The sequence below is a fragment of the Musca autumnalis genome, unplaced genomic scaffold (genome assembly GCF_047663935.1).
Source record: "Musca autumnalis isolate F117 unplaced genomic scaffold, ASM4766393v1 scaffold_3, whole genome shotgun sequence".
NCBI lineage: Eukaryota > Metazoa > Arthropoda > Insecta > Diptera > Muscidae > Musca > Musca autumnalis.
The window spans coordinates 34901447-34911973 of NW_027411866.1; the positions used below are offsets into that span (position 1 = coordinate 34901447).

The 10527-nt window shown below is 34.7% G+C and overlaps 1 protein-coding gene across 1 annotated transcript; it reads left to right on the plus strand.

Annotated features, from left to right (window-relative positions):
* The first annotated feature begins 1288 nt into the window (after positions 1–1288).
* LOC141397398 (uncharacterized) lies at positions 1289–9375 on the plus strand. Its single transcript, XM_073973545.1, has 4 exons — positions 1289–1442; positions 1575–1674; positions 8913–9001; positions 9068–9375. Exons 1-4 carry the CDS (start codon positions 1389–1391, stop codon positions 9275–9277), a joined length of 453 nt encoding a protein of 150 aa, XP_073829646.1. The 5' UTR covers positions 1289–1388; the 3' UTR covers positions 9278–9375.
* The last annotated feature ends 1152 nt before the right edge of the window (positions 9376–10527 follow it).

The window sequence follows — 10527 nt, forward strand, 5'->3', positions numbered from 1 at the left end:
ATCCCCATAGAAGCGTACTTCTTGACTTGCGGTATTTTTTAAGTTGTAGCCACATTCTCTTACTGAAATATTTGGTATTTAGTCTTCTTTGAGGTTAAAAACTTTCTTTCAGAAATTTGTCGGTATAGATCGACGTGCCTCACATTGTTTTACCGACATTGCTGAAATTTGGTATTAAGTCATACACGAAAGGAAACTATTCATTCTATTTTACTTCAATACAACTCATGGTGGAGGGTATAACAGGTTCGGCCCGGCCGAACCTAACACCGTTCTTACTTGTTTTAGTTTTATTTTTCGATTTAGAAGGTTTGAATTTATTGAGGCAAAGATGGCAAAATTCATTTCTCACTTTGTTCCATTTGATTTACAATATTTTGCACTTGTGTCATAAGTGTGGATATGGAACAATTCGAGAAAATTATATTTTTAAGAAATTCTCCATAACTATTTTATTCCAACAGATATTTCTCTAACTTTTGGCAAAGATGTTCTATATAATATTACTAATAAATCTAGTCAAAAATATAAATATTTTCTTTAGTCAGCTCCAAGCAGTTGTCTAAAACCATCATTCTGATGAGGCACATTTTGACCATTATATTATCATTAGCCATACGTCTGAGAGTTAAATGACATAACCATAGCTATATCTATAAAATAATTCCGCTCTGATCTGGAGTTATAGCATCAGAATCTTAGGTACCCACAAAAATTTAGATTTTGTATGCAAATATCTATGAAGCATTTTGGTCTAGAAATAAATTTGCTAAAATTTATTGAAATATGTTCAGATTTGGATATAGCTTCCATATATATTTCCGGTCGATTCTCTGTCCAATTTCAATGAAATTTGGAATGTGCGACCGCGTTTGGTCTAGAAAAAAATTTGCCAAATATAGCACCCTTATATATTGTCGGCTGAATTGATGAGTTTGATAAACCAAACATGCCTTGTATGTATGTCAAGTCTACCTATAAAGTTTGTTATATGCCATTCAAAACGTTGTTTACGCTAATCGATAGATTATGGACTTTATATTACTAACAATGTTTCGCCAAAAATGATTGACAAATATGCGTTCAATTTCTAATCCAAAGTAAATTTAGTTCATTATAAAATTTCGTAGGGAAAAAATTTACAAAAATTTCACACTACTTTGGCTTTAAGACAATCGAACTTTCTGAATCGGATGTGGGATAAATACAATTCTGAAATGAACTTCCCAAAATAATTTGCATTGAATTTAAATGAAATCATGAGAAACATTTGTAACTTTTCATTCAATTCATAGATTTTTAATACTTGAAAACAGCAGAAAAACTGTTTAGTATTCTGTGCGGCTTGTGAAGTTAAGTTCAGCTAATCGAAAAAATTCATTGAAAATATGGAAAAGTTTATATTTATTGTAATAATGTTGTGCATTAAGGAGACCCTACAGGTAAGTTTAAATATAAATTTTTTCTATGTTGGAAAATTGATGATGATAAACAAATACAAAATTTTTGTTTTTTTTTTCAAAATTGTAAAATAAGTTTAATGACCCATGTCGGCACTTTTTTGTGTGTTTTAGCAACCTGATTCCTCCAATGCTTTACTAGAAATGGCTAAAATGTCTGTAGAAGATTGCTATGAAGATGATGCGAAAACAAAGAAAATTGAAATCACAGATGGTATGTTAAACTATAATTTAATTTATTTATTTTAAATTTAAATTGTAAACACGAAACTATGTCTACATTCGGCACATTAAAATTCATGTCAAGAATTTTGCTAAACAGTTATTTTGTCAATGATAGGTTCTCGAGAAATTGCCGTAATACCTGGCAGAATAATAGTATTTTAATTTTTATACTCTCAGCATTTATGCTAACGAGGGTATATATACTTTGATACGACCAAAAATTTACCTAATCGAAATAATGGTTTTAGACCCCAAGTATGTTTGGACGGAATTCGTTTCAGCCAATTTGGAGTCGATTTAGCCATGTCCGTCCATCTGTATGTCTGGTTGGTGCGCACGATAACTCTGGAACATATTAACCAATTGCTGCAAAATTTCGTAATACTTTATCCAAACTTAGTTTGAGTTCGAAGATGGGCCATATCGGCCCACTCCCCTTCGAGAGTTACCGATTTGTTCCATACTTTGCACATCGTAATATTTCTACCAGGCATATATAAAGTTCGAACATGGACTAAATCGATTCATTCCTTCGGGTACCCCCCACACAAAATTTCGGAAAAGTGCAGTTTAAGACCTCCTCTAGAATCCTATTGATTTTTGTTGCAATAACGCGTATTCACTGCCCCCATTACGATGGTGCATGTTTTTCCAGGAGCAAGCCCATACTTGCTGAGAAAATAGCCTAAAAGCTGTAGAAACACGCTATGGTACCATGTGTTGTGGATGGAGCGCGGTATCTCTCGAAATGATCAAAATTTTTATCCTTTGAAAATTTTTACCGAAGGAAAAATCGATATCATGTTTTTCGTGGGCAATTATTAAAGAATATTTTTACTTCGCCCTTCAAGGCGTGGATTTATTAAAGAATGTTTTTACTTCGCCCTTCAAGGCTTGGATTTATTATATTGGATTTAAGGCTTGGATTTATTGAAGAATATTTTTGCTTCGCCCTTCAAGGCGTGGATTTATTGAAGAATATTTTTGCTTCGCCCTTCAAGGCGTGGCTTGGATTGAAGAATATTTTTGGATTCATTAAAGAATATTTTTACTTGGCCCTTCAAGGCGTGGATTCATTAAAGAATATTTTTACTTGGCCCTTCAAGGCGTGGATTCATTAAAGAATATTTTTACTTGGCCCTTCAAGGCGTGGATTCATTAAAGAATATTTTTACTTGGCCCTTCAAGGCGTGGATTCATTAAAGAATATTTTTACTTGGCCCTTCAAGGCGTGGATTCATTAAAGAATATTTTTACTTGGCCCTTCAAGGCGTGGATTCATTAAAGAATATTTTTACTTGGCCCTTCAAGGCGTGGATTCATTAAAGAATATTTTTACTTGGCCCTTCAAGGCGTGGATTCATTAAAGAATATTTTTACTTGGCCCTTCAAGGCGTGGATTCATTAAAGAATATTTTTACTTGGCCCTTCAAGGCGTGGATTCATTAAAGAATATTTTTACTTGGCCCTTCAAGGCGTGGATTCATTAAAGAATATTTTTACTTGGCCCTTCAAGGCGTGGATTCATTAAAGAATATTTTTACTTGGCCCTTCAAGGCGTGGATTCATTAAAGAATATTTTTACTTGGCCCTTCAAGGCGTGGATTCATTAAAGAATATTTTTACTTGGCCCTTCAAGGCGTGGATTTATTAACGAATATTTTTACTTGGCCCTTCATGGCGTAGATTTATTAAAGAATATTTTTACTTGGCCCTTCAAGGCGTGGATTCATTAAAGAATATTTTTACTTGGCCCTTCAAGGCGTGGATTCATTAAAGAATATTTTTACTTGGCCCTTCAAGGCGTGGATTCATTAAAGAATATTTTTACTTGGCCCTTCAAGGCGTGGATTCATTAAAGAATATTTTTACTTGGCCCTTCAAGGCGTGGATTCATTAAAGAATATTTTTACTTGGCCCTTCAAGGCGTGGATTCATTAAAGAATATTTTTACTTGGCCCTTCAAGGCGTGGATTCATTAAAGAATATTTTTACTTGGCCCTTCAAGGCGTGGATTCATTAAAGAATATTTTTACTTGGCCCTTCAAGGCGTGGATTTATTAACGAATATTTTTACTTGGCCCTTCATGGCGTAGATTTATTAAAGAATATTTTTACTTGGCCCTTCAAGGCGTGGATTCATTAAAGAATATTTTTACTTGGCCCTTCAAGGCGTGGATTCATTAAAGAATATTTTTACTTGGCCCTTCAAGGCGTGGATTCATTAAAGAATATTTTTACTTGGCCCTTCAAGGCGTGGATTCATTAAAGAATATTTTTACTTGGCCCTTCAAGGCGTGGATTCATTAAAGAATATTTTTACTTGGCCCTTCAAGGCGTGGATTCATTAAAGAATATTTTTACTTGGCCCTTCAAGGCGTGGATTCATTAAAGAATATTTTTACTTGGCCCTTCAAGGCGTGGATTCATTAAAGAATATTTTTACTTGGCCCTTCAAGGCGTGGATTTATTAACGAATATTTTTACTTGGCCCTTCATGGCGTAGATTTATTAAAGAATATTTTTACTTGGCCCTTCAAGGCGTGGATTCATTAAAGAATATTTTTACTTGGCCCTTCAAGGCGTGGATTCATTAAAGAATATTTTTACTTGGCCCTTCAAGGCGTGGATTCATTAAAGAATATTTTTACTTGGCCCTTCAAGGCGTGGATTCATTAAAGAATATTTTTACTTGGCCCTTCAAGGCGTGGATTCATTAAAGAATATTTTTACTTGGCCCTTCAAGGCGTGCATTTATTAAAGAATATTTTTACTTGGCCCTTCAAGGCGTGGATTCATTAAAGAATATTTTTACTTGGCCCTTCAAGGCGTGGATTCATTAAAGAATATTTTTACTTGGCCCTTCAAGGCGTGGATTCATTAAAGAATATTTTTACTTGGCCCTTCAAGGCGTGGATTCATTAAAGAATATTTTTACTTGGCCCTTCAAGGCGTGGATTCATTAAAGAATATTTTTACTTGGCCCTTCAAGGCGTGGATTCATTAAAGAATATTTTTACTTGGCCCTTCAAGGCGTGGATTCATTAAAGAATATTTTTACTTGGCCCTTCAAGGCGTGGATTCATTAAAGAATATTTTTACTTGGCCCTTCAAGGCGTGGATTCATTAAAGAATATTTTTACTTGGCCCTTCAAGGCGTGGATTCATTAAAGAATATTTTTACTTGGCCCTTCAAGGCGTGGATTCATTAAAGAATATTTTTACTTGGCCCTTCAAGGCGTGGATTCATTAAAGAATATTTTTACTTGGCCCTTCAAGGCGTGGATTCATTAAAGAATAATTTTACTTGGCCCTTCAAGGCGTGGATTTATTAACGAATATTTTTACTTGGCCCTTCATGGCGTAGATTTATTAAAGAATATTTTTACTTGGCCCTTCAAGGCGTGGATTTACTGAAGAATATTTTTACTTGGCCCTTCAATACGTGGATTTATTAAAGAATATTTTTACTTGGCCCTTCAATACGTGGATTTATTAAAGAATATTTTTACTTGGCCCTTCAAGGCATGGATTTATTAAATAATATTTTTACTTGGCCCTTCAAGGCGTGGATTTATTAAAGAATATTTTTACTTGGCCCTTCAAGGCGTGGATTTATTAAAGAATATTTTTACTTGGCCCTTCAAGGCGTGCATTTATTAAAGAATATTTTTACTTGGCCCTTCAAGGGGTAGATTTAATAAAGAATATTTTTACTTGGCCCTTCAAGGCGTAGATTTATTAAAGAATATTTTTACTTGGCCCTTCAAGGCGTGGATTTACTGAAGAATATTTTTAATTGGCCCTTTAAGGCGTGGATTTATTAAAGAATATTTTTACTTGGCCCTTCAAGGCGTGCATTTATTAAAGAATATTTTTACTTGGCCCTTCAAGGCGTTAATTTATTAAAGAATATTTTTACTTGGCCCTTCAAGGTGTGGATTTATTAAAGAATATTTTTGCTTCGCCCTTCAAGGCTTGGATTTATTGAAGAATATTTTTGCTTCGCCCTTCAAGGCTTGCATTTATTGAAGAATATTTTTTGCTTCGCCCTTCAAGGCTTGGATTTATTGAAGAATATTTTTGGATTTATTAAAGAATATTTTTGCTTCGCCCTTCAAGGCTTGGATTTATTGAAGAATATTTTTCCTTCGCCCTTCAAGGCTTGCATTTATTGAAGAATATTTTTTGCTTCGCCCTTAAAGGCGTGGATTTATTGAAGAATATTTTTGGATTTATTAAAGAATATTTTTACTTCGCCCTTCAAGGCTTGGATTTATTGAAGAATATTTTTGCTTCGCCCTTCAAGGCGTGGATTTATTAAAGAATATTTTAACTTGGCCCTTCAAGGCGTGCATCTATTAAAGAATATTTTTACTTGGCCCTTCAAGGCGTGCATATATTAAAGAATATTTTTTTGGCCCTTCAAGGCGTGGATTTATTAAAGAATATTTGTACTTGGCCCTTCAAGGCGTGGATTTAGTAAAGAATATTTTTTCTTGGCCCTTTAAGGCGTGGTTTTATTAAAGAATATACTTTTGCTTGGCCCTTCAAGGCGTGGTTTTATTAAAGAATATACTTTTGCTTGGCCCTTCAAGGCGTGGATTTATTACAGAATATATTTTTTTTCTTGGCCCTTCAAGGCGTGGATTTATTACAGAATATATTTTTTCTTGGCCCTTCAAGGCGTGGATTTATTACAGAATATATTTTTTCTTGGCCCTTCAAGGCGTGGATTTATTACAGAATATATTTTTTCTTGGCCCTTCAAGGCGTGGATTTATTACAGAATATATTTTTTCTTGGCCCTTCAAGGCGTGGATTTATTACAGAATATATTTTTTCTTGGCCCTTCAAGGCGTGGATTTATTACAGAATATATTTTTTCTTGGCCCTTCAAGGCGTGGATTTATTACAGAATATATTTTTTCTTGGCCCTTCAAGGCGTGGATTTATTACAGAATATATTTTTTCTTGGCCCTTCAAGGCGTGGATTTATTACAGAATATATTTTTTCTTGGCCCTTCAAGGCGTGGATTTATTACAGAATATATTTTTTCTTGGCCCTTCAAGGCGTGGATTTATTACAGAATATATTTTTTCTTGGCCCTTCAAGGCGTGGATTTATTACAGAATATATTTTTTCTTGGCCCTTCAAGGCGTGGATTTATTACAGAATATATTTTTTCTTGGCCCTTCAAGGCGTGGATTTATTACAGAATATATTTTTTCTTGGCCCTTCAAGGCGTGGATTTATTACAGAATATATTTTTTCTTGGCCCTTCAAGGCGTGGATTTATTACAGAATATATTTTTTCTTGGCCCTTCAAGGCGTAGATTTATTAAAGAATATTTTTACTTGGCCCTTCAAGGCGTGGATTTATTAAAGAATATTTTTACTTGGCCCTTCAAGGCGTGAATTTATTAAAGAATATTTTTATTTGGCCCTTCAAGGCGTAGATTTAATAAAGAATATTTTTACTTGGCCCTTCAAGGCGTAGATTTATTAAAGAATATTTTTACTTGGCCCTTCAAGGCGTGGATTTACTGAAGAATATTTTTACTTGGCCCTTCAATACGTGGATTTATTAAAGAATATTTTTACTTGGCCCTTCAAGGCATGGATTTATTAAATAATATTTTTACTTGGCCCTTCATGGCGTAGGTTTATTAAAGAATATTTTTACTTGGCCCTTCAAGGCGTGGATTTATTAAAGAATATTTTTACTTGGCCCTTCAAGGCGTGCATTTATTAAAGAATATTTTTACTTGGCCCTTCAAGGGGTAGATTTAATAAAGAATATTTTTACTTGGCCCTTCAAGGCGTAGATTTATTAAAGAATATTTTTACTTGGCCCTTCAAGGCGTGGATTTACTGAAGAATATTTTTACTTGGCCCTTCAAGGCGTGGATTTATTAAAGAATATTTTTACTTGGCCCTTCAAGGCGTGCATTTATTAAAGAATATTTTTACTTGGCCCTTCAATACGTGGATTTATTAAAGAATATTTTTACTTGGCCCTTCAAGGCGTGCATTTATTAAAGAATATTTTTACTTGGCCCTTCAAGGCGTGCATTTATTAAAGAATATTTTTACTTCGCCCTTCAAGGCGTGGATTTCCTCGTATCGAGAGGAATGACTCCCAAAATGGACTATGTCGGTCCATTCCTTTAGGTACCTCCCCCGCAATACTTTTGAGATTTTATCCTAATCCATATTTTTGTCTGCAAGTTCACACATACGGTTTTTGGGAAAAAGGTATTTCAATTCCCACTAACTGCGGGTATACTTCTGCCGGCAAAGTCGACTAATACTTTTTTACTTATTATACCCTCAGCCTTAAGGCTAACGAGGGTATATACACTTTGATACGACCAAAAATGTACTTAATTGAAATTACGGTGTTAGACCACAAGTATGTTTGGACCAAATTTGTTTCATCCAATTTTGAGTCGATTTAGCCCCGTCCGTTTGTCTGGCTGGCTTGCTGTTGCGCACGATAACGCTTGAACGGATCAACCAATTCGAACCATATTTTGGGTATAGTAATATTTTGTCCAAACTTAGTTTAATTTCGAAGACGGTCTATATCGGTCCACTACTTCGGGTGCCTCCCCCCAAAAGTTCATAATTTTTCTGTAAAATTGTGTGAACGATAACTCTCGAAGGAAGCAATCAATTTGGTCCAAACTTTGCACATCGTATTATTTCTTCAAGATTGCGTTCGAATATGGACTATATCGGTCCACTCCTTCGCGTACCTCCCACACAAAACTCGGATAAAATGAAGTTTAAGAGCTCCTCCCGCATCGTTTTGAAATTTTTCAGCAGGTTTTCTCTGCAGCTTTCTTTGCGACGGTGCAATTTTTTCGGGCACAAGTCCATATTTCCTGTGATAATGGCCTAAAACGCCCAAGAAACCATGACAGCACCAACTAAAATGGCAAATCCGCAAGATTACTCTCGCAGGGAGATTCTGATTGGTCCAATCTTTGCATATCGTATTATGTCATGTAGTCATGTATCAGGTCGGAATATGCACTATATTTTCGGGTACCACCCACGCAAAATTTGGGAAAAGTGCACTTTATTAGCCTCTGATGCCACAGTTTTGTTAGTAGATAATCATAGCCTAGTCCTATACAATTCATAAATTTTCACCATTGTTTAACGAGAAGTATCAAATTTTCCATAAAATTTCCTTACCATTTCTCATTTTCTTGTAGATGGCTTCCAGGACATTGTAAAGGGATCTCGTGATGCTGTGCGCAATGCCAAATGTATTCGTTATTGTATTATGAAGAAGCATGAATTGGTAAGCATGTAAACACAGAAATTATACTCAATTTATATTATCTAAATGAATCTATTCTTCTTATAGTTCTCCGAAGATAATTCTCTGGATGAGACAGCTGTAATACCATTCTTCACTTATCTCTTTAATAATGCCATTGAAATTAATCACTTGAAAGAGATCATTGCGAATTGTAATGGATCCATTGCCGGTGAAACAGATCGTTGTGAACGTTCTCACAAGGCCACTATGTGTATTTTGGAAAAATTTAATGCAGCCGGTTTGAAAAATATTTAAAATAGAATTTGTAGAAAAGGGAAAATTGTGACTATTGTAAAATGTAGTTTATTATTTGAGAATAAAGATCCAATATTTAGCTTTGCGCGACACCCATATTACAATATAACTTTTAGATGAGAATCTCTGTGGAGAAAATATTCCGAGGAAAGCACTACATCAAAACCTATAAAGGGAATAGAGAATAAAATTTCCTTGAAAAATAGGTAGTCAAAGTCTCTGTGTGGGAACTCTATGCAAACAGCATTTACTTTTTGGACTTACACTGAAAACAAAAAAAAAAAAAAAAACAAAATTATGAATTTTTTACTAATTCCGTTCATAATTTTAATGCACCTCTTTTAAAGTTAATGGACAAATTCAAAAATATGAATGATTTTCTAACATACAAAAATAAATTTTCTAATTTCCCCTACTTTTCCCATTATTTGCTCTCTGTTTTTGTACTCTCTCTCTCTCTCGATATTCTCTTTTCATTCAAAAACCGGTTTTTGTGCTTTGCCTATAAAGCAGCCAAGATCATCCATATACGTTAACGTGACTGCAACAACAACATTCGTTCTCTTTATTCTTATCTACCGTGTTTTAGCAAAGGAAATAATCGTTCAGAGAGACTAATGCGCGAAATATTTTGAGCAGCACCGCTATAAAGCAATCTTCACCAGCGATTCCTACTGAGAGCAAGTGAGCGTAACTTTCAATGTAAATCATACAATAATGTATGCTCATTTGCTCTTAGTAAGGGCTCGCTGGTGAGCACTGCTATAAAGATGTTGTGGTACGTGGTGCTTCTATTGTTTTTGTCTTTCCTCCCCTCCATCGAGTAGATACTCGCACATTGACTCTGTATCAACAAACACAGCAACGTGATTGAAATAAAGTTAAACGCTTTACGCTAAAAAAACACCACTAACAAACCGAACACGTATAGATGTCGTTTGTTGTCGGAAGACAATCACTATATCAATCACATATAGTTCGCATATACAATTTTTTAATTTCTTTCATATAAATGCAACTTCTAATAACACAAGCTAGTGCTGATGGTCTTAATACTTATGTACATACATATAGATAACTTATTAGGAAAAATCATTGGAAGAAACGTTTAAAGAACAATAATTACAAAATAAAATAAACAAAAAAACAAGTAAATCAGGGTTATAGTCGGACGGGCCGACCATCTGATACCCTACACCACTTCCCCTGGCACTAGTTTTCCCGCGGAATTTATTTACATGATTGCGAAG